This window comes from Amblyraja radiata, chromosome 39, assembly GCF_010909765.2.
Source record: "Amblyraja radiata isolate CabotCenter1 chromosome 39, sAmbRad1.1.pri, whole genome shotgun sequence".
Classification (NCBI taxonomy): domain Eukaryota; kingdom Metazoa; phylum Chordata; class Chondrichthyes; order Rajiformes; family Rajidae; genus Amblyraja; species Amblyraja radiata.
The window spans coordinates 7,617,369-7,642,112 of record NC_045994.1 but is presented as its reverse complement, the minus strand read 5'-3'; the positions used below and the strand labels follow the sequence as shown (position 1 = coordinate 7,642,112).

At 48.0% G+C, this 24,744-nt stretch overlaps 1 protein-coding gene across 2 annotated transcripts in view; it reads right to left on the bottom strand.

Moving 5' to 3' along the window:
* Positions 1 to 24,744, bottom strand: part of loxl2 (lysyl oxidase like 2) — a 66,197-nt gene that overhangs the window by 19,693 nt on the left and 21,760 nt on the right. For both annotated transcript variants that reach the window (XM_033014084.1, XM_033014083.1), the window contains exons 4-6: positions 15,749 to 15,960; positions 14,160 to 14,373; positions 4,723 to 4,906 (exon numbers count right to left, since the gene is read on the bottom strand). In XM_033014084.1, coding sequence (XP_032869975.1) covers positions 4,723 to 4,906; positions 14,160 to 14,373; positions 15,749 to 15,960 — 610 coding nt within the window. The remainder of the gene's footprint in view (positions 1 to 4,722; positions 4,907 to 14,159; positions 14,374 to 15,748; positions 15,961 to 24,744) is intronic.

Below are 24,744 nucleotides of genomic sequence, written 5' to 3'. Positions count from 1 at the left end.
GCCTTCCTATTGCCTCTGCAGCAGGCATGAACTCATCGGAGACCCTCGGACTATCCTTGATCGGACTTTGTTGGCTATATCTTTCACTAAAGGATATTCCCTTATCATGTATCTACACACTGTAAATGGCTCGATTGTAATCATGTATTTTCTTACCGCTGACTGGATAGCACGCGACAAAAGGCTTTTCACTGTACACGTGACAATAAACTTAATTGGAACTGGAACATTCAATGGCTGGCAACATTCACTGTATAAAACATTCAGCTGCAGCTCGGGAGTTCATTCTGTGCTATACTGTCCTATGTTCCATGTAAAACTGCTCCTCGAAAGCCACATAAATTGAGTGTTATCCATAAAGGCATGCCAAGTTCCTGCTGCACCACTGTACACCAGTGGCGACCTTGCTGATGTTTCAGTGGAAGGCTTTACTCATAAGTTATTTGACATTTGGCCCAACAGGTCTACTCCACCATTCAATCACGGCTGATCTATCTTTCCCTCTCAACCCTATTCTTCTGCTTCTCCCCATCATCCCTGACACCAGTACTAATCACAAATCTATCAACTTCCACCTTAAAAATATCCATTGACAACTTCCACAGCCTTCTGTGGCAGTGAATTCGACCGATTCACCACTCTCCGGCTAAAGAAATTCCTCCTCATCTCGTTTCTAAAGGTATGTCCTTTTATTCTGAGGCTATGGCCTCCGCTCCTAGACTCTCCCACTGGTGGAAACATACTTTCGACATTCACTCTATCCAGGCCTTTCACTATTCGGTAAGTTTCAATGATGTTCCCCCCCCCCCCCAATCCTTCCAAACTCCAGTGAATACAGGTCAAAGACTCATGGCTCATTTTCTCTATTTGAATTTTCTCCCAATCTCTCCTTTGTTTTCCCCTCCTCTCTGCTTCTCATAGATGTTTCTCATAGCTGTGGGAAGGCCAGTTCCCCTTTGGCAGGGAGTCAGGAATTTGCTGAACCATTCAGCTGAGGTCTGGTGAATTATTAAGAACAAGCTACGAGAAAGTCGATGTGACTATAGCCACAAGTCAGAGCAGTGGGAGGATGTCAGGAAGATGCCAACACATGTACAGTCAACCCTGGGGAAAACCAGATGGGGTAGATGGATAGCTTGATGTGCCAGTAATGAATGGGTAGGCACTAAGAATGGGGCAAGACATGGTGGGCAAGAGTCAAGCGTGTGTTCCATTGTCATATGTACAGAAACGGTACAATTAAATCCTTCCCCGCAGCAGGTTTGCAAACTCAACAGCAAGTGAGCGTATTTGCAAGCACGTGTGTGAGCATGCAAGCGAAAAAAGAGTGAGAGTGAGAGTGTGTCGAGGGTGCAAACATGAGTGAGTAAGTGTGAGGGTGAGTGTGTGTTGAAATGAGTGTGGGAATTAATGAGCGACTGTGAGAGCGAGGAGGAGAATCATAGCCCGGACAGTGGGCCTTTGTGGCCAAGGTAACACTTTTTTTAATATTTCGGACTTGAGGGCACGTGTTGGGGCCGAAAGTGTGGTGACTCTTGTGTGCTACAATCTTCTACTCTTCTACTTAGTATGATTGTGCCTAATGTACAGTAGGATTGACAAGCTAGTTGCAGGAAAAATGTTCCCAATGTTGGGCGAGTCCAGAACCAGGGGCCACACAGTCTTAGTATAAAGGGGAGGCCATTTACGACTGAGGTGAGGAAAAACTTTTTCGCCCAGAGAGTTGTGAATTTGTGGAATTCCCTGCCACAGAGGCCAAATCACTGGATGGATTTAAGAGAGAGTTATGACAATAGACAATGGACAATAGACAATGGTTGCAGGAGTAGGCCATTCGGTCCTTCGAGCCAGCACCACCATTCAATGTGATCATGGCTGATCATCCCCAAATAGTACCCCATTCCTGCCTTCTCCCCATATCCCCTGACCACTATTTTAAGAGCCCCATCTAGCTCTCTCTTGAAAGCATCCAAAGAATCTGCCTCCAACGCCCTCTGAGGCAGAGAATTCCACAGACTCACCACTCTCTGTGAGAAAAAGTGTTTCCTCGTCTCTGTTCTAAATGGCTTACTCCTTATTCTTAAACTGTGGCCCCTGGTTCTGGACTTCCCCAACATCGGGAACATGTTTCCTGCCTCTAGTGTGTCCAAGCCCTTAACAATTTTAGTTAGATAGATCTCTAGGGTCTAGTGGAGTCAAGGGATATGGGGAGAAGGGGTTTTTGATTGGGGATGATCACCTATGATCACAATGAATGGCGGTGCTGGCTCGAAGGGTCGAATGGCTTCCTCCTGCACCTATTTTCTATGTTTCTATGCTTCCTTCACTGAACTGCACGCTGAGAAAGGAATTCCACTGTACCCGTACAGGTGTGCATGACAATAACGTACAATTGTACTACAAAGATGTGTAGAGAGTTATCACACACTGGATGAATTGAGCCCCACTGCATGTAATACCTCCCTGTCTGGTTACATCTCTTGTGCTCCCTTTATTAAGAATGAAAATGTCATTTTCCGATAATAATGACAATGATTGCTGGGTTTATCCCCGGCTGGAAGTTTCTATCTCGATGACCTGCAGGTGACCTAACTTTGGTCTTCGCATGAGGGAGAGGTCATCCCGGCTTCAAAACAAAAGACATTCCCAAGCTTCCTTTAACCACACCAGGCTCTCTCAGTGTGTCTGTGGGTGGTCCCCTCAATAGCGGCTTCACAAGTCACTCTAGAAACCAGAGCACATGATCCAGAACGGAAGGCCGATAAATCGTGTAGTCTGCTCTCTCTGGTAGATTTATAAATCTTCCAGATCCCCAAAGTCTGTCCGGAAAACTGGAAGACAGAGTCTGCGGAAGGGTCCCGAACTGAAACGTCATCTATCCCTGTTCACCAGAGATGCTGCCCGACCTGTTGAGTTACTCCAGCACTTTGTGTCTTTATTTGGTTATCTGTGTCTGGGATGCTGCTGTGCTGAGATAGCTGTCACATATCCTGCCTTATGGCAGGGAGCAAACCTTACTGGCTGCCAAGTGGTTTGGGGATGCATTGAGGTTATAAAAAGCCATATTGTTCTTATAGTCTTAACTGCTCAGGTAGACAACATAGTCAGCGTGGACAGGTTGGACCAAAGGACCTGCTTATATACATTATCCCGTACATGACCCTATAAGTTTTGGGCTGTGGGAATGGTAGGTAGTGGGCGGGGTTGTGGGGGAACGGCTGGTGGTGAGAAGGGGGCAGAGGGATTGGGGGACCACGGGGTTATTGGCTAGTAGGTTAGGGGCAGGTGGAGATGGCGGGAGAGGTGGGGGTTCTTGGGCAACAGCAGCTGGTTGGGTGGTGGGAGAGGGAATGTGTTGGAAGGATGGGTTTTATTGGGAAAGGCTGGTGTTGGGGTAGGGGAATATGGAAAGATGGGGATGGAGGGAGAGGATGAGGTCATTGGTGTAGATGGTTCATGCATGCAACCAATAATATAGCTACCTCAGTACCACTAACCACGCCTTAGTTATCAAGTATAATAACTCTCTCTCTCTCTCTCTCTCTCTCTCTCTCTTGGTTCCAGCACGGTCATAGACTGTATGCAGTCAGTGCTGGAACGTGTCTAACCTATGTGATCATTAAACGTTAAGTAAAGCTACAAGTGTGTCAGACTTAACTCTTTACATGGTGTCAGAAGTGGGATGCCTGACCGAGCACACCACTGGCTATTCCCGCCTCGCGACCGTGGTTGGTGTGGCTGACTCTCCCAGATCTTACCTGGCAGACTATGATGGGACTGTCTATCATCGGAGCCATCAACACCTGCTGGCTGTGAACGAGCCGAAGCCTGCACCTGCGGGTCCTTATGCTCCTCCGTTGCTGTTCCAGCCTGCTACTGCCGATTGCCCTGCTGTTCCCTGCATGCCCCAGACCCCTCGCCTGTTGCGTTCTCCTCCTCCGCTGCCGCCAGGTTTTGGCCGGGTTGCTCCCCCTCCTACACGTTCGCCTTCCCCTCCTGCCTCTCCCGCTCCGACTGCGTCTCCTCCTGCTTTAACATTCTCGCCAGATTCCGCTACGCCTTCTCTTCTTTCCGATGGGGGGGGGGGGGAAGGCGCTGTACGCACGCGTTCGGGTCGCATTGTTAAGCCGCCTGTTCGCTACGGCGACTTTGTTTAAACTCGCATGCTCACGGCTCCAATTCTGTTTTTTGATTTCTAAGGGGAAGGATGTAGATGGTTCATGCATGCAACCAATAATATAGCTACCTCAGTACCACTAACCACGCCTTAGTTATCAAGTATAATAACTCTCTCTCTCTCTCTCTCTCTCTCTCTTGGTTCCAGCACGGTCATAGACTGTATGCAGTCAGTGCTGGAACGTGTCTAACCTATGTGATCATTAAACGTTAAGCTACAAGTGTGTCAGACTTAACTTCGTTACAATTGGGGAATGGTTGGTGTTAGGGTCAGGATAGATGAAGATGGTGGGATGGGATGAGGTCGTTGGGGAATGGCTGGCAATTTGATGGAGGCAGGGGGAATGGTGGAACGGACAGGGTTATTGTGTAATGGCTGATGTTAGGGTAGAGGCAGATGGGAAAGGTGGGACGAGATGCTGCCACTGGGGAATGGCTGGGGTTGTGGTAGAGGCAGATGGAGATGGAAGGAGAGGATGGGGCCATTGGGGAATGGCTGGTGTTAGGCTGGGGGCAGATGGAGATGAAGGGAGGGGAAGGCCTCACCTTTGCCCATTTGAGCCCCGCCCAAGGCATCCTTGGCAGTGCCGAATCCCAGCTGCCGACAGACCACACTGGCTGACACGAGGCCCCAATAACCATCGCAGATTGTTCCCCACTGCCCGTTCTTCAACACCTCCACTCTGCCTTCTCCGATCTTGGGACCTCCTCTGAGTCGAACCTGCGGTTCCTGCGGGTGCAAACAAAATCTGTTGGGCAAGGCGATCCCGTGAGAGAGAACAGTGGGAATCCTGCACTTCCCCTATCCATGCGATCCCATGCTCCAGCAGAATACACCCAGAACTACAGCATTGCCCATAGCACCTGCTGGTAGCTTGATGAGAACCACCATTGTATTACATAGAAACATAGAAACATAGAACAATGGTGCAGGAGTCTGCCCCGCCATTCGATATGATCATGGCTGATCATCCAACTCAGTATCCTGTACCTGCCTTCTCTCCATACCCCCTGATCCCTTTAGCCACAAGGGCCACATCTAACTCCCTCTTAAATATAGCCAATGAACTGGCCTCAACTACCTTCTGTGGCAGAGAATTCCACAGATTCACCACTCTCTGTGTGAAAAATGTTTTCCTCATTTCAGTCCTAAAAGATTTCCCCCTTAAATTAAAGTATTGTTGGCCAGTGAGACACGCTACCCTTTAACTCATTGGGATGGGAGGTTGAGTGGAGGATGTTGGAGGAGATTGCAATGATCGTGGCAAAGCACAAGCTATTTACCAGAATGATGCCTGGTCTAGGAGGTATTAGCTACAGAGAGAGGTTGGGCTGAAGTTTCCAATTTGTCCCACTATCGAGGCCATATGAGTAGGGCTGCCATTCAGATCCAGAGTGGGGTTGTGACACAAGGTGGTGACATTTGCCTCGGCTGGTTCAAGGGTAATGAGGGATGAAGGCTAAATGCTGGCAATGAAAGCTACATCCAGTTGCTGCATAAATAAATAACTTATCAAAAGGAATCCAAGCTTGGGTTGCAACAAGGTCGGCGCGGTGCATTACAACTCCAGAGACCCAGGTTCGATCCCGACTACGGGCGCTTGTCTGTACAGAGTTTGTACGTTCTCCCCATGACCTGCGCGGTTTTCCTCTGAGATCTCAGGTTCCCTCCAACAAGCCAAAGATGTGTAGGCTACACAACACGTTAAATGTGCACAAAATGCTGGAATAACTCAGCGGGACAGGCAGCATCTCTGGAGAAGGAATGAGTTACATTTTGGGCCAAAAATCTTCTTCAAACTCAACCGAAAAGTCGCCCTTCCTCCAGCTTAGGGGAGATTCATACTGATCCTCTTAGAATTAATGAAGCATTTGCTAAATTCTACGCTGAACTATACGCTTCCGATTGTCCTCCCACTGCAGGTGACATGCTCAGTAGTATGACGTTTCCCCGAATTGACGATGAAGCCACGAGAGACTTGGGTGGTCCCATAACTGTTGCTGAGGTCCAAGCAGCCATCACATCACTGCAAAGCGGAAAGTCACCCGGCCCTGACGGCTTCACTGTAGAATATTACAAAGCTTTCTCTGCTCTCCTCGCACCAGTCCTGAGAGATATGTACAATGAGGCGTTTTTACATCGTCGCCTACCGCCCACCTTGTCGTGGGCTACTACCTCCCTAATTCTTAAAAAGGAGAAAGATCCCCTGCTTTGTAGTAGCTATAGACCAATTTCACTACTGAATGTGGACCTCAAAATCCTCTCTAAAGCCCTTGCGCTCCGTCTTCAACGAGTGATGCCCTCTATTATCTCGTTAGATCAAAGAGGGTTCATACCAGGCCGACAGTCCTCCCACAATACTAGGCGTCTCCTTAACATCATCCATTCACCGAGTAGTGAGACCCTGGAGATAGTGGTCTCCCTCGACGCCGAAAAAGCTTTCGACAGGGTTGAGTGGAGGTACCTATATGAGGCGATGGACAGGTTTGGCCTCGGTAACAGTTTTATTCTTTGGGTCAGTCTATTATACTCGTCCCCGGTGGCCTCAGTACAAACAAACGGCACACTGTCGCCCCACTTCCCCCTTCGGAGAGGTACCAGACAGGGTTGCCCATTATCACCACTTCTGTTTGCTGTCGCGATAGAACCCTTGGCGGTCTGGTTACGCTCAGAGAAGGGCTTTAAAGGTATTACACGGTTCGACACAACTCATAAAGTCTCATTGTATGCGGATGACCTGCTCCTGTACATCTCGAACCCAGTCAGCTCTCTCCCTGTGATTACGAATATTTTAGAACGGTTTGGTGCGTATTCTGGTTATAAACTTAACTACCAAAGAGTGAGCTATTACCGATTAACTCATTGGCTAAGCAGCTCACTCGCTCTTTAACCTCATTCAAATGGGCAGAGGACGGGTTTCGCTACCTCGGCGTCTTTACCACAACATCCTTATCTGATATGTTCCGCACAAACCTTCTGCCTCTGGTTGAGAAAGCTGAAAGAGATTTTGACCGCTGGTGCAGTTTTACCGCTATCCCTCGTGGGCCGGATAAATCTGGTCAAGATGGTCGTCCTACCCAAATTCCTGTATCTTTTCCAGCACGTCCCTATACTTATCACTAAATCTTTTTTTGATAAATTAGAAAGGATAATATCTAAATTTTTATGGGGTAGCAAACCGGCTAGAATCCGAAAGGCGATACTGCAGTCTCCTAAGAGTGACGGCGGTTTGGCACTTCCTGACTTTAGGCGATACTATTGGGCAGCTAACTTGCAAAAACTCCTGTATTGGATGAATGATGAATTGCGACCACCTACCGACCTGGGTACACATGGAAAAGGCGAGTTCACATCTCCCGTTGCGGTACTGTCCTATGCTCCCAACTCCCCCTTCCTATAACATCTGTGGGTGCAGGCCCAATTGCGTCCCTCTCGCTCAAGATATGGAGTCAACTTCAGGAAAAACTTCGGTTTACAAGGCCCTTCCATCTTGACCCCACTGCTTAAAAATCACATCTTTAAACCTTCAAGTACAGACCACGCATTCAAAACCTGGCATAGCAACGGTATCAGTAGTATCAAAAACCTATACAAGGATGGCATCTTTTCGTCCTTTTGCGGAGCTCTCGTCCAACTATAGCCTCCCAAACTCCCACCTTTTTCGTTTTTTTCCAGATTAGGGATTTTGTGAAGAAGACATTCCCCCATTTCCCAAATCGCCCCCCCCTGAAACCCTGACCGATACCATCTTAGCTCTAGATCCCAACCGGAAGAAATGCATCTCTGTTTTGTATAACTTGTTAGGGTCGGTTATACTGAAACCTCATATCCTCATTAAAAGCTGCGTGGGAGGGTGAGCTGAATACGAAACTAACAGACCAGCAATGGGACTCTGCCTTGGACTTGACCCATTCTTCCTCCATATGTGCCCGTCGTGGCCTAATCCAATGCAAAGTCCTTCACAAAGTCCACTACACAAATGCAAGATTATCTAGAATTTACCCCGCTGTTAGGGACACCTGCAACAGATGTAATCAATCTCCTGCCAACCATAGCCATATGTTTTGGTCTTGCCCTAAGCTAGCAGCCTTTTGGAGGAGTGCTTTCGACTTGATAAGCAGAGCCTACGGCCAGACTATTCCTCCAAACCCACTGTCAGCCATTTTCGGTACCCCTCCCAACACCAACCTCTCTGTTGCGGTGAAACGGGTCCTAGCTTTTACAACCTTATTAGCCCGGAGACTGATCTTGCTTAACTGGAGGCTCACCTGTCCCCCGACACACGCCCGCTGGATTAAGGAGTAAGCTTGAAAAACTTAGGTTCTCTCTCAAAGGCTCTACCAAGACATTCCTAGATATATGGAACCCTTTCTTGGAACTTGTTAACTCTCTTAACTTGTCCCCGGACTCGGAAGAGGACTGAGTGCTCTCCACCATTGTTCTGCTCTACTGCAGCTGCTCTCCCCTTAACCCCCCCCCTCCCTCCCCACACTTATTTATTTAATTACTTACTTATTTACTGTTATTAGTGACCCCCTTTTTTTTTTTTTTTTTTTTTATTAATTTTTGTTTCGTTTATCTTACCATATTTGTGTGGATGTGTATGTATGTGAGTGTTGTTTGTCCCGACCTGATTCGGGTGGGTTGAAGGTGGGTAAGGGTAAGGGCTTTGAGGGTCGCTTACATACTGTTGCACAATTATGCCTTGGCTGTCACTGTCTGTTATCATTGTATGTATGCAAATTGCTGTGAAATTCAAATAAAAAGATTTAAATCGAAAAGTCGCCCTTTCCTTCTCTCCAGAGATGCTGCTTGGCCCACTGAGTTACTCCAGCATTTTGTGTCTATCTTCGGTGTAAACCAGCATCTGCAGTTCCTTCCTACACAGGTTGGCTTGGTAAAATTGTAAATTGTCCCTAGTGTGTGTAGGATAGTGTTGGTGTGCGGGGATCGTTGTTCCCCTGCGGATGCGGTGGATCGAAGGGTCTGTTTCAACACTGTATCACTAATCTAAACTAAACTAAACTAAATAAGCTCCCTGTCCACCAAAATTGTCGAGCCACACAAGAAATACTGTTGATGTGTATTAGGCATAAATTGCTTGAAATACTCAGCAAGTCAGGCAGTATCTGTGGGGGGAAATGGTGCCAATGTCACGGGTCAATTGTCATAATGAGAAAACAAGTTTAAAGACTACACTTCTAACAGTACTGACCCTCACACTGGGTGATGTGCTGAGATTTTTTATGTGGAGCCTGAACTCGTAGATTGAGAGGAGAGAGCTACACACAGACCCAAGGAGGATTAATTCATCTGCTACCACATCCACTACCAAGCTTTGCATCCAGTGGCCCCAGGATTTAACAGAAGGTTGAACATTCCCCAGCTGCACAGAGGCCAGGAGAAAGGATGCCAGAAGACTCAAAATTAATATTACACAGGACTCCCTCTGGGAGGCAAGAGAGAATGGAGGCACATGGTCCAAGTCCAATGCAGGGTACTTGGAGGACAAGGCTACAGGCACCACGCCAGACTCCCACAGTACCTTCAGCCAACACACATTGCTTTCTTCATGGTGATTCAATTTAACACATGGTTCCCAGTCCACTGCATGAACAAAAAGATGTTGCATCTCTGCAATGAATTCCAAGGCCACAGGATTGGGGACAGGTGGCTGTGGATCCAGAATCCAAGCAAAGATCCCAACAGCACGGCCAATATGCCATATGTCCAGTTTAAGGATAAGAGGGAAGTCTTTTAGGACCGAGATGAGAAAATCATTTTTCACACAGAGAGTGGTGAATCTGTGGAATTCTCTGCCACAGAAGGTTGTTGAGGCCAGTTCATTGGCTATATTCAAGAGGGAGTTAGATGTGGCCTTTGTGGCTAAAGGGATCAGGGGGTATGGAGGGAAGGCAGGTATGGGATATTGAGTTGGATGATCAGCCATGATCATATTGAATGGCGGTGCAGGCTCGAAGGCCTACTCCTGCACCTATATTCTATGTTTCTATGTCCAGGCAGCGGGTAGTCGATGGCCGCACTAGAGTTGACTGCCTTCCCCTTTTACGTCCGTGCCCGCGTGTCCCTGGAGAGGGAACACATGGTGTCTACGGGGACTTTGGGGCCTTCGTGAATGCTGGTCACAGCGGGATGTTGTGTGTTTTGTTGATTAAGTGGCCGTTATATTAATTTGATGATCGTTTGTTTGTAAAACTGTCAACATAGGCAGTCTTTGATTGTGCTCATTTGTATATTTATTTTAATTTTTTTGACTAAAAGTATTTGCATAATAAAAAATAAATTAATTAATTTAAAAACAGCACGGCCAAAACAACCTGGTACAAACACTCCAAGGCATTTTGCAGAAGTGATATCACTCAACGTTTGACGCCAGTTTACGTTAACCCAGGTGAGTGTAGGCTTGATCTAAAATGGAGGCACGGGAGATTTTAGATGCTGGAAACGCGTGGAAAAACGTAATGCCGGAGGAAAAGTAGTTTGGGTTTAGTTTATTCTCACGTGTACACGGAAAAGTTTTTGTTGCGTGCTGACCAGTCAGCAAAAAGACAATACATGAATAAAATCGAATAAGTCAAGTCAAGTCAAGTTTATTCGTCACATACACATACAAGATGAAAGTTGGTGGTTGGGAGAGAGGTGTGAGGAGGGGACAGTGAAATGGAGGGAGGAGTTAAAGGAGGAGGGAGGAGTTAAAGGAGGGGTGAGCAAAAATGACAACATGGGACCAGTGGGCTGCAGTGGCAAGATATCAACCAGGGGTCAAACCCTGGAGCTAGTGGTCCTTTATCCTGTGGATCCTGAACCCACCCCTCTCATCCTTCAGCAGAGCTTTGAGACCTCCAGTTTCATACACTATAGAACAACCAAATAGTGAAAGGCCTGGATAGAGTGGATGTGGAGGGAATGTTTCCTCAAGTGGGAGAGTCGAGGACCAGAGGGCCTAAACTCGGGATAAAAGGACGTTCCTTTAGACAGGAGATGAGGAGAAATGTCTTTAGTCAGAGGGTGGTGAATCTGTGAAATGTATTGCCTATGTGGTCCAAGTCATTGGGCATTTTTGTGGGCCAAGTCATTGGCCATTTTTAAAGCACAGATTGACAGGTTCTTGATTGATAAAGCCCCTGTCCCACTGTACGAGTTAATTCACGAGTTTTCCCCTGATTCGAACTGGGAGAATGTCCGTAGCGGGTCCGTAGGAGTTTGTGGATGTCTCGTAGCGGCTCGTAATGCTAACGGTTGGAACTCGGGAAATCCGGTAAACTGGTGAAGTTTTTTCATCCATGTAAAAAATGTTCAAGAGTAAAAAAAACTCGTAATGAAAAAAATTGTTACTTTTTACTCGTACGAGCCGCTACGAGACATCGACGAGCTCCTACGGACCCGCTTCGGGCATTCTCCGAGTTCGAATAAGGGGAAAACTCGGGAGAACTCGTGAATTACCTCGTACAGTGGGACAGGGGCTTAGGAGTGCCAAGGATTAGGGAGTGGTTATGGGGAGAAGGCAATAGAGTGCGATTAGGAGGGAGAGGTAAATCAACCATGATTGAATGTGGTGGAGTAGACCAGATGGGCCGAATGGCTTAATTCTGTTCCTATAACCAATGGACATATGTACTAACACTTTAAATCAAATAGTTAAGATGGGACAGTGTTTGGTCAATCAAGAAGAACATCTCTGCCAGAACTGACTGATACGTGCTTCAGATTTGCAGCCAGAACATCCATCTGGCTTTTATTTACTGATGTGCATTACACATAATATATGGAATGCACTGTGTGATGGCCTGTATTTCAAGCTTAAATTTATACACTGTTCAAAAACACTTTGTGGCCATTCAAGAGCCTTTCAATTCCAAGCCACGGGTTCCCAACATGCCTTAGCAACGACAGAACACATTCACTGTCTAATCTCAGTCTCTCGAGACCCCTCTCCTTAATGGGCTATTTGACTCCTGAAACATAGAAACATAAAAAATAGGTGCAGGAGTAGGCCATTCGGCCCTTCAAGCCAGCACTGCCATTCAATATGATCATGGCTAATCATCCCTAATCAGTACCCTGTTCCTCCTTTTTCCCCACACCCCTTGATTCCGTTAGCCCCAAGAGCTATATCTAACTCCCTCTTGAATATTTTTGAAGGGTGATAACTTCAACTTAATCAAAGGTCTTGGGTTCAGATCTTTCAATACAATCACAAATCCTGATACAGCATTAGTTTCTTCCCATTCCCCACCAGCCCTTCTCCTTCAGTAGATAATCTGATGAATTACTCTTTTGCTGTTAGTGGGACTTGCCGTGTATATGTCAGCAGCAGTATTTAATCAAACTGTGAATGTACTTTAAAAATGATCACCTGGGTTTCGGACGAGACAGACTAACAGGGCAAGCTGAGTTTCTATTTCTATGTACGCAGGCACCCACTGGCACTCAGACAACCATAGCCAGTCTCACATACATGTACACAGATGTGTGCACACACAACCCATACATGTGCATACACACACGCACCCACAGACGCCACACTGCTCTGGACAAGTTCACATTTCATTCTTGCCATCGGGGAGAAGGGAGAGGAGCCTGAAAACTGTAACATGCAGGAGCATCTTCTTCCCGACAACCATTAGGTTATTAACCACGACAACTCCAAATAGGCTCTGAACTATAGCTTGGGGACATTCTTTTTGACTTAGCACTATTATTATTTGTATGCTTGTAATTTATATATATATATATACTAGACCAAGTGCAGACCCGTTGGGTCTGTTTCCCCAACGCGCGTTTGTGGGGGGTGGGGGGATGTGGCGTCACACTCACACTAACCACCCCCGAAACACACAGGCGGGAGGAGGGGGGGAGAGGGAGACGGTGTGGGGAGAGGGGAGGGAGGGGAGAGGAGAGCGGGGAAGGGGGAGAGAGAGGGGGATGGGGAGGGGGAGGAGAGTGGGGAGTGGGAGTAGAGCGGGAAGGGTGGGAAGGGGGGTGAGAGGGGTGGGGGGGGGGTGGGAGAGGGGGGGAGGGGATGTTAGAGGGGCGGGACAGAGGTAGAGAGAGGGGATGAGGGGAAGGGGAGAGAGCGGGGGGGAGCGAGGGGATGAGGGGAAGGGGAGAGAGAGGGGGGGAGCGAGGGGTGGGGGAGCGAGGGGTGGGGGAGAGAGGGGTGGGGCAGGGGGGAGGGAGAGAGGTGGGGAGGGGGGAGGGAGAGGGGAAGAGTGGGGAGTGAGGGGGAGAGGGGTAGCGGGGAGTGGTGCAAGAGAGAGGGGAAGGGGGTGGGGGGAGATGGGGGTGAAGAGGGGTGGGGGAGGGGGGAGAGAGGGGGTGGGCTAAAGAGCCATTAGCAGTGCATTTTTACCTTCAACAACCCAAAGAGCCATTAGCAGTGCATTTTTACCTTCAACAACCCAAAGAGCCATTAGCAGTGCATTTTTACTTCAACCCAACCATATTTTCATTTTCAAACCACATTAAGGGCACTCACAGTTGAGTAGACATGTGCTCAGTTTTATTCAGAGCTCAGAGACGTGAACCTCTGGGTCCTCCATTTTGCAGAGACTGAGTGAGCACACCACTTCCTGGTTTTATAGTCCCTCCCCCTCCCTCCAGCAGGGGCAGCAGAGAGAATGGCAAATTATTTTAAAACATTAATATCTCTCTGATTTTTCATCGATGGGAAAAAGGCCCTTCGCCCCACAGACAAGCACCCGTAGTCAGGATCGAACCGGGATCTCTGGCGCTGTAACGCGGCCACCAGTGCTGCCTCTGGATGAGCTCAGTGCCGTCAGTGACTTTCTGTGCCCCTCGAGTCCTGTACCAGGGCAGTGATTCCCTGGGCTGCCACATATTACGGCCTGGCTGAGACCATTGAGCAACGCAACACTTTCAATTCCATCCAGCCACCTCGGACGCCATGACCGCCAACCCCACCCCCCCCCGAGCCGCGCAGCTGCGTCAATCACATTACCTTGAGCGGGAAGGCCTTGCGGACTCGGGAGGGGGTGATGGTAGCGAAGGGGCGGCCCGTGACACAGCTCACCACCACGGGCATCTGGTTCCCGCACGTACTGTTGCTACTCACTGCCAACAAACCCAAGCCGCAGTTGGAGATGTGGACTTCGTTGCCTGTGCAGTTGATGGAGTAGGGCCAGAAGATGTGCTTCTTCCTGCTGGCAAATGTCCTGCACAAAGGGAGCAATGAAAAACCAGTCACCTCCAACAATTCTCTTCTGGAGATACAGCAGGAAACAGTCCCTTCGGCCCGCTGAGTCCATGCCGTCCATCGATCACCCGTTCACACTAGTTCCATGTTATACCTCTTTCCCAAACATTCCCTACACATTAGGGGCCATTTTACAGAGTTCAATTAACCTACAAACTTGTAGGTCTTCAGGATGTAGGAGGAAACCAGCGTGGTGACAGGGAGAACGTGCAAACTCCACACAGACAGCACCCAAGGTCAGGATCGTAATTGAATCTCTGGTGCTGCTCGAACAGCTGCACCACTACATTAAGGGCCAATATACCCCTCTGCAGGCACAGGAGGAGGGCAAACAGCCCTCATCCTGTCCCACCAGGACCCTTTCTGCCTTCATTGGCTCCAATACCTCTTACACCCTAGGACAGCTAATATGGAAGCGATTCAGATTTCAACTCATAGAACAAGGGTTACTACTCCTTGTGGAAGGAGTTCCTCCACCACTCTTTTTGTGGAAGTATGTCCTTAATGGCTATACTTAAGTTGTTTGATCTTCACACCCACCTCCATCAATGTGAACAATTGAAACAGTTTTTGTCATCTAATCCCACCAATTCCTTTCAAATCCAACAAAACTCCATCATTCCAAGCCTTTATTGGCCGCGGGCTGCAAGCTTGGGATTAGAATGAAAGAAAGACGTGGGTTTGCACAGCACTGACCTTCAAAGGACAACACCCAACTTGTCAAGGTGGACCGTTGATGCAACAACCGTTTGTGGGGTGGCACTGTGGAACAGCAGTAGAATAGCTGCCTTACAGCGCCAGAGACCCAGGTTCGATCCCTCCTACAGCTGCTGTTTGTACGGAGTTTGCACGTTCTCCCTGTGACTGCGTGGGTTTGCTCGTGGGTGAGATGATCGGTTTCCTCCCACACTACAAAGACGTATAGGTAAATTATCCCTACTGCGTGTAGGATGGTGATAATGTGCGGAATCGCTGGCCGGGGCGGGCTCGGTGGGTCGAAGGGCCTGTTTCCGCGTTCTATCTCTGAACGAAACTAAACACAAAAGTCTCTCATTCCTACTGTTACGCAAGCTGCCTTATGCCCCTGTCCCACTTAACAAACCTGAATGGAAACCTCTGGATACTTTGCGCCCCACCCAAGGTTTCCGTGCGGTTCCCGGTGGTTTTTGTCAGTCTCCCTACCTGCTTCCACTACCTGCAACCTCCGGCAACCACCTGCAACCTCCGGTTAGGTGGACACCTATTCTCCTGTGATATGTTCATCCATATCACCCTGAAAGCTCCGTTGAGCCCAAGCTCTCTCCTCTATTCAGTTCAGTTTATTTTATTGTCACCTGTAAACTCGGGTGTTGTAGCTTTTCTCGGCCGGGAAGCCGAACATGCCACAGGTCACCCTGGTGTTGAGCTCTGTCCAGTCTGTGCTACAGATCTGCTTCCATTTCCCGTCCTGTTTCACCTCCACGTAGCCCTCGGTCACGGGCAGGCTCCTCCGAGACGGGCCAAAGACCCCCCTAATGCGAATATCTTCCACATGCTGCTGCCCTTCCTAGAGTCAGGAAAAAAATAGATTGTTATTTGACAGCATGTGGAATTCATTTCTCAACTTGCTTTAACTTACAGACAATAGACAATAGGTGCAGGAGTAGGCCATCCGGCCCTTCGAGCCAGCACCGCCATTCAATGTGATCATGGCTGATCATCCACAATCAGTACCCCGTTCCTGCCTTCTCCCCATATCCCCTGACTCCGCTATCTTCAAGAGCCCTATCTAGCTCTCTCTTGAAAGTATCCAGAGAACCGGCCTCCACCGCCCTCTGAGACGGAGAATTCCACAGACTCACCACTCTCTGTGTGAAAAATGATAGTAAGCGAGCAGACGTTTTTAAACGGAGGACAGTACTAAACTGGAAGGGACCATTAAACCATTGAAGGGCAAACAATCGGCCTCATCCTTTCCCAACACAATGGTGATGCTTCCTTCAATCACTTATCCACATATAGTCATAGAGTGATACAGTGTGGAAACAGGCCCTTCGGCCCATCTTGTCCTGGCAACACCAGTCCCACCTGCCTGCACAGGGTCCATATCCCCCCAAACCTGTCCTGTCCATGTACCTGTCTAACTGTTGTTTAAATACTTCTCCCTTGAATGTCCCCTTCCATTGCCCAACCAGTGGAATTCAATTCCCAACCATAGTTGGCTGAATCAAGTTTTGGTTCCACTCCATCGTAGTTTTTGGTTTAGTTTAGTTTATTTTCGCCACATGTGCCGAGGTACAGTGAGAGGTTTTTGTTTGCGTGCACTCAGAGGAAACCTACGTAGTCACAGGGAGAACTTGTAAACTCCACACAGCCAGCACCTGCGGTCAGAATGTGAGGCAGCAACTCCACCAGCTGCTCCACTCTATGCCGCCCTTTCCTCTTTTTTCCATCTGAAATGTTTATTCGCTTTGTCTGTCCCACAGATGCTGCCTGACCTGCTGAGTGGTTCCAAATTTAGGATTTGTTTCAGAATTCAACACCGGGCTGGGTCACTCCCGGCAAGCAGGCCCGACTCTCCCGCCATTGACGGATCTCAGGGGACATGCCCGGTAAGCCTGGCTTGCCGACCGCGGTCTCTGGTAGCACCGGGAACCCGCCCAAACGCTCACGGTCAACAGGGACCTCGCCCAAACGCTCGGCAAATGGCATAACCGGGAGGGAACTGTAGAAGACGGGTGTGGGGAGCAACCACTGTTAGTGGGGTGAACCGGAGTAAGGCCTTTGGGTAAGCTGCAGGAGAAGCCTCCTGGGCACAGAGAAGGCCGGGCGAGGAGAGGAGAGGGACGTTGGTTCACGGAAATAGTTCCAGTACATCAAGAGTGTGGGCCGACCGGACTTAGGACTTTGAATAATGGTTCCAATAATGTCGGCGCCCGCATGTGTAATATATGCAAAAATAATTTCACTCTGCGGTTGCATATGTGACGAATTGACAATACTTTGTTTGCACTTGCCATGTGTTTTGAGACTCTGAGCACTCTGGGCTAACAGAGTGTTAATCTAAAGAAGACTTTCCAGGTTTACTGCCATCAGAATTAAATGAAAACAAATGTGCATCTGAAAGTTGGAGGAGTGATGAGTGAGTGGCTTGTTGGAGAGAAGGTCTCTTGGAGAAGCTGTACATGAGGGAACTAAATGTACTCGATCACAGTATTGTCTCATTCCCACGTTTGGGAGCTAAGTGCAAAAACATATGTTGAATATTGGACTTCATCGCTGCTGTTTCATTCACTGCAGCAAGTAAACATTGATGGAAAGTGTTTCTCTATTGTTGCAGTGTAGTAAGGATGCGCTGTACAGCAGAAAATGCTGACATTTGGATGAAGCATTAATATTGGGTGTTAAAGATTTTGCACAGCAGCAAAGGAGTTATTACCTCCGATCCGTGGTCACTACTTAACACTCAACCAATAGGCAATAGACAATAGGTGCAAGAGTAGGCCATTCGGCCCCTCGAGTCAGCACCGCTATTTAATGTGACCACGGCTGATCATCCACAATCAGTACCCCGTTTCTGCCTTCTCTCCATATCCCTTAACTCTGCTATCCATAAGAGCTCTACCTAATGCTCCTGTCCCACTTAGGAAACCTGAACGGAAACCTCTGGAGACTTTGCGCCCCACCCAAGGTTTCCGTGCGGTTCCCAGAGGTTTTTGTCAGTCTCCCTACCTGCTTCCACTACCTGCAACCTCCGGCAACCACCTGCAACCTCCGGAAGCCGCACGGAAACCTTGGGTGGGGCGCAAGGTCTCCAGGGGTTTCCGTTCAGGTTTCCTAAGTGGGACAGGGGCTTAACTCTCTCCTGAAAACATCCAGAGAACCAGCCTCTGAGGCAGATAATTCCACACACTCACAACTCTCTGTGTGAAAAAGCTTTTCCTCATCTACGTTCTAAATGGCTTACCATTTATTCTACATTTATACCACACAATATCTGGATACTTGTGCTATCATGTTTTATGTAAATTTGCCGTGCACAAGTTGACTGCTGTGTTTCCTGCATCACTACAGTGACAACACCTCAAAGTCATTTCTTTAGCCAAAAGGGCCTGTCCCACTTGGCGATTTTTTCGGCGACATCATTGACTGATGTATCGGGTCACCGAAAAATTTGTGGCGTGATGACATGTGACGCGCGGTGATTTTTCAAGTGTCGCAACAGTTTTTTTTGTCGCCACTGGATTTTGAAATGTTGAAATTCTTTTGGCGACACTGATATGATGCCGGCAGTCGCCGAAAAAATCGCCAAGTAGGACAGGCCCATAAAGGAACACTTTGGGATGTGCTGAGGCTGTGAAGAGCAAGACTCTTATCTCAGATAGCAGAAGAACAAACTCCCTGAAAGGTCAGGCTGCAACTGATCACAGTTTCCTCACAGCTTTCTGCAAAGGTGCATCAGTTCAGAGTGCAGCAAAATCACTAACATCATTAAAACTTCACATGTTGCAAACATAATTACATTTCATGCAAAATACTCCTAAATTGAATCACAGAACCCTGCTTTGTTCCCAGGATTATCCAGTTGAAATCTGATTGTTTGCTGGAATCAAGATAATGAAACTCAGTAACTCAGTGGGCCAGGCAGTGTCTCTGGAAAACATGGATAGGTGATGGTTTGGGTCGGGACATCCTGACCTATCCATGTTCTCCAGAGATGCTGCCTGACCTGCTGAGTTACTCCAGCACGTTGTGCCTTTTAAGGTAAAACAGAATAAGATTAAATGTTATTTCTCTTGGATCGGGCCTGGAGCTGGGGAACTAGTTCCATTGCCCTGATGTTAAATTCTGTTTTGACCCAGTAAGAGCGGTTTTGAACAGTTGACAGAACTTAAATGATGCTTAAAATGAAAAAAATATAGAAACATTTGTTCCCATTGTGAATGCAAATGCACTGGTTTATATTTACATGAGATTACATCAAAACCCAGCCTGACATCTGGTATCAAGCTGTCTAACTGTTTGTTGGCAGGCATTCTGTTTTTGGCAGTCTGAGGGTTCGAAGTCACTGGCTCCATTCACCACTGAGGTGAAGTTGGCGCGGAGTCGGTGAGCCGAAGGTGCTGTTTCCACGCTGCATCTCCAAAGTCTAAAACCTATGTTCCACGCCTGTCCGTTGACTATGCTCAACTCTGGACTACAAGAGCTGCACTTAGACCCCAAGGATGCTTCCATGGAGCTTGGAACATAACACAAGCATGATTGATGATATTGAGCAGTTTCAGCTGCAGCAAAGGGGATAATTGCAAAGCGGAAATTAAGAATGAGCAGGAGATCTCCAACAGAAAACACGGACAGAGAGTAGAATTTCTCCAAATGGGATCCTGCACGGTGATCCCAGGTTTTGAGGAGCCAAAGTTTTTAATTTAATGTTGCTCCGTGCTGTAGAATTAGAATCAGGATGGGTTTTGGAGCTGTGTCATGGTGTATGGACTGGCCCGGAAAAGCTAATCACAGAGAAACAACCATTTCCAAAGGTGCAGCTGCAGGTGGCACACCGGGAGTGTTGCTGCCTTTCAGCGCCAGAGACCCGGGTTCAATCCCGACTACGGCTGCTGTCTGTACGGAGTTTGTGCTTTCTCCCTGTGACTTTGTGGGTTTTCTCCAGGAGCTCCGGTTTCCTCCCACACATCCAAAGATGCACAGGTTCGTAAGTTAGTTGGCTTTGGTTTGTCCCTAGCGTGTAGGATAGTGCTGGTTAATGGGGATTGCTGGTCGGCATGGACTCGGTGGGCCGAAGAGCCTGTTTTTAAGCTGTATCTCTAAATTAAACTAAACCAAAGTAGGGCACAGGAAGAAGGTAGGTTTGTTTGTTCTGGATTCGGCAGAGCTCTGATCAAGCTCAGTGTGAAAGGGAAATGTCGGGCCTAGGCTGATCTCTCTCAACAGCTGCTGATCCCCAGGTACACACAATATCTAAGCACCATCCTTCATAGAGTGTGTAAGAACAGTAGCCTGACGGTAGAAGCAGCTGCTTCAAATGGGGGAAATGGATGATTTATAGCAGCAGGGGACGTCACTCGAGGACACAGACATCAGGCGTTTGGAAAAAGAAGCATTCCAGATGGAATGTTTTGCCTGGAAATGAAGGGGAAGCAGATTCCATAGGTATTTGCAAAAAGGAATTGCATTAATATATAGGCTGCACATTGGCACAGCGAGTAGAGGCGATGCTCACAGCACCAGAGACCCCGGTTTAATCCTGACCCCGTGTGCTGTCTGTGTGGAGTTTGCATGTTTTCCGTGACCACGTGGGGGTATCTTGGGTTCTCCGGATTCCTCCCACATCCCAAAGACGTGCGGGTTTGTAGGTTAACTGGCTGCTGTACGTTGTCGCCTAGTGTGTAGGGAGAGGATCTTCTTCTTCTTGCGTATGGCGTGCACAGCCTAAAGTTGTCGGACAACTTGTTCTATTTGATCTTATTTGATTGTGCACGCCGGGTTGATTGCATTGGTCGAAACAGGGCGGACCACGTGAAGGTTGTAATCTCCCACCCCAGGGAGAGAATGCCAAGGTGGGATAATATAGAACTGGTGTGAACGGGTGATTGATGGTCAGCATAGACTTGATGGGTTGAAGGGCCAATTTCCATGCTGCCTCTAGCAATCAATGTGTGGAGGAAATATTCACACCAATAGAGACTAAGATCAGTGGAAGGCCAGGAGAGGGGTCCAGTTAATAGTTCTTTAAAAGAGTCAGCACAGGTTTGGATTTGAATTGCCTTTCCACTATGCTGTTCCGTTGAGTCTATGAAGAGCAGGGACTGAAATATATTGGATGGATGTTCAAAGGCCATTTTCAGGCATGATGATAGATTTCTATGCGATTTCTTTGTGGGTTATTTGGAAACTGGATTTTTATTCAATATCTTTGCAAGTTATTTGGAACCAGGATCACAGAGGCTATTTGATTGACTATTGTGTGTTGGTTCTGAGTCATTTGGAGCAGTTTTGCTTTCAATTCGATTGGGAAAGTGTAGGCTGCCATTTGGAGTTATAGAAGGCAGAAATGTTGGGTAGGGGTTGGAGACAGAAAGCCCTCCAACCATTCATGCAGAGCTCCTCTGAATTGTTTCAGCACCTTGCTGCCAGAGCAACTAGACTCCAGCGGCCGAGTATGACCATCAGTTTCCATTTGCTAACCTCTGCCATCTCATTTTCCACTTCAGTCAAAGCAGCAAGTTCTAGCCTCAATATAAATACTGCCAAAGCAATGCACTTTGGTTCCAACAGCTCCCGTCATCTGTTGAAGTAGCCAAAATGGCTCAGAAGGTTAAAACGTTGCATAAGTGGTGGGAGTAGAATAGGCCATTCGGTCCTTCAAGTCTAGTCTGTCATTCAATCATGGTTAATCTATCTTTTCCTCCCAATCCCATTCTCCTGCCTTCTCCCCATAACCTTTGACACCCGTACTAATCAGGAATGATCTGTCTCTTCCCTAAGAATATCCATTGACTTGGCCTCCACAGCCTTCTGTAGGAATGAATTCACAGATTCACCACCCTCTGACTAAAGGAATTCAATAGACAACAGACAATAGGTGCAGGAGTAGGCAATTCGGCCCTTCAAGCTAGCACCGCCATTCAATGTGATCATGGCTGATCATCCCCAATCAGTACCCCGTTCCTGCCTTCTCCCCATATCCCTTGACTCTGCTATTTTTAAGAGCCCTATCTAGCTCTCTCTTGAACGCATCCAGAGAACCTACCTCCACTGCCCTCTGAGGCAGAGAATTCCACAGACTCACCACTCTCTGTGAGAAAAAGTGTTTCCTCTTCTCTGTTCTAAATGGCTTACCCCTTATTCTTAAACTGTGGCTCCTGGTTCTGGTCCTGGTTCCTCCTCGTCTCCTTCCTAAAGGAACGTCCTTTAAATCTGAGACTATGACCTCTGGTCCTAGACTCTCCCACTAGCGGCAACATCCTCTCCATGTCCACTCTATCCAGGCCATTCATTATTCGTTGGACATTAGATCACTCAGCTCCTCAGAGCTGTTCAGCCATTTGATCCGACCACACCTGTCGTGCACTTCAACTCCACGTACTCACCTTTGGACATGAAACATTTAAAGCTGATCATTGAATGATTGACTGAAAGATGCAACATAGATACAAGCCCTTTGAACCTCCGAGTCCAGGCCGACTATCGATCACTCAATCTCACTAGTTCTAAGTTATCCCACTTTCTGAAACACCCCCTAAAAACTAGGGGCAATTTACGGAGCCAATTAGATCAGAAGACGGAAGAATAGAATTAAGCCAATCGGCCCATAGCGTCTGCTCCACAGGTACACAGAAAAGCAGGAGAAACTCAGCGGGTGCCGCAGCATCTATGGAGCGAAGGAAATAGGCAACGATTCGGGCCGAAACCCTTCTCTCCGGAGTCTGCTCCACAATTTGATCCTGGCTCATCTATTTTTCCCTCTCAACCCTATTCTCCTGTCTTCTCCCTGTAAATATTGACACTCTTACTAATCAAGAATCTATCACTCTCCGCTTTAAAACTACCCAAAGACTCGTCCAGCACTGCCATCCTTGGCGATGAATAATACGACAGATTCGCCACCCACTGGTTAAAGAAACTCCTCCTCGTCTCCTTTCGATTGGTACATCCTTTTATTCCGAGGCTGTGATTACTTTTAACCTGCAAATCCGCACGACTTTGGGATGTGGGAGGAAACCGGAGCACCCGGAGAAAACCCACGCGGTCACAGAGAGAATGTTTAAACTCCATACAAGTAGCACCCGTAGTCAGAATTGAACCTGGGCCTCTGGCGCTGTAAGGCAGCAACTAGACAACTGTGCCACTGTGCTGCCCCACTGGAGTTACTCCAGCAGTTTGTGCTCCTTTTTGTAAACCAGCATCTGCAGTTCCTTGTTTCTAAAATTCTGCATTAACTCTAACACTTAAAAACTCTGCAAGGCGGAGAAGCAGTTTGAGTGAACTTCCCTCGTATGACAAACCTGTCACTCGAGGAATCAGTCTGGTGAATCTTCATTGTTTAGTTTAGAAATACAGCATGGTAACAGGCCCTACTGCCCACCGAGTCCACACCAACCAGCGATCCCTGCACATTAACACTATCCGACACACACTAAGGCCAATTTTACATTAATACCAAGCTAATTAACCTACAAACGTGTATGCCTTTGGAGTGTGGGAGGAAACCGAAGATCTCGGAGAAAGCCCACGCGGTCACGGGGAGAACATACAAACTCCGTACAGACAGCACCCTGTAGTCGGGATCGAACCCTGGTTTCCGGCGCTGCAAGCGCTGTAAGGCAGCAACTCTACCGCTGCGCCACCGTTCCGCCCTGTTGTATTGTATTCCGTCTGTAGCCATCCAAAGCCAATAAGCAGAGATCGTTGAAAAAGCACTGTGTTGGAGCGTCCCTTTAAAATGATAGCCAAGCAAAGGACGTGCGTCTTTGTCCACAGTAAAGTGGTTTACTGGGCCCTATCCTCTGCCGTCAGAAGGACTAGTGCTAAAGCAGATTGGTTCCAGGTTGCTGAGGTAGGGGACCTCCAATATAATCAGCTGTGAATTGGACTCAAGTGAAAAAATAGCAGCAGCACCGCACATATTCTAAGCTTAGCCATAATGATATACAGTGCAGGATACTGGCTCACCCCAAGGCTGTGTCCTAAGCCCACTGCTGTTCAGTCTGCTTACTCATGACTGTACTGCCAGACTCAGCAATAATTACATCAATAAGTTCGCTGATGACACACAGTGGTGAGTCTCTTCAGTGACACCAATGAGTCGGCGTACAGGATGGAGGTGGAGCTGCTTACAGAGTGGTGCAGATCCCACAATCTCATCCTCAATGTGGAAAAGACAAAGGAGATGGTGATCGATTTCAGGAGGGCTGGAAAACACCATCACACTCCGCTGCATATTGATGGTGCTGCTGTGGAGAGGGTCAGCAGTGTGAAGTTCTTGGGACTTCACCTGGCGGATGACCTGACCTCAACGACCAACACCACAGCAGTGATCAAAAGAGCTCAGCAGCGGCTCCACCCCCTCCGGAGACTAAGGAAAGCAGGTCTCCCTACTGTTCATCTAAGGACCTTCTACAGGGGCACCATCGAGAGTATATTGAGATGCGGCATCACTTCCTGGTTTGGGAGCTGCAAGGCTTATGAACAAAACCAACTCAACAGGATAGTGAAGACCGCCAGCAGGATCATTGGTGCCCCACTCCCTTTCCTGTTGGAGATCTATCAGAAGCGGAGCATCAGCAGAGCCATCTCCATTATCAAGGACCCACACCATCCATCACACCACAAC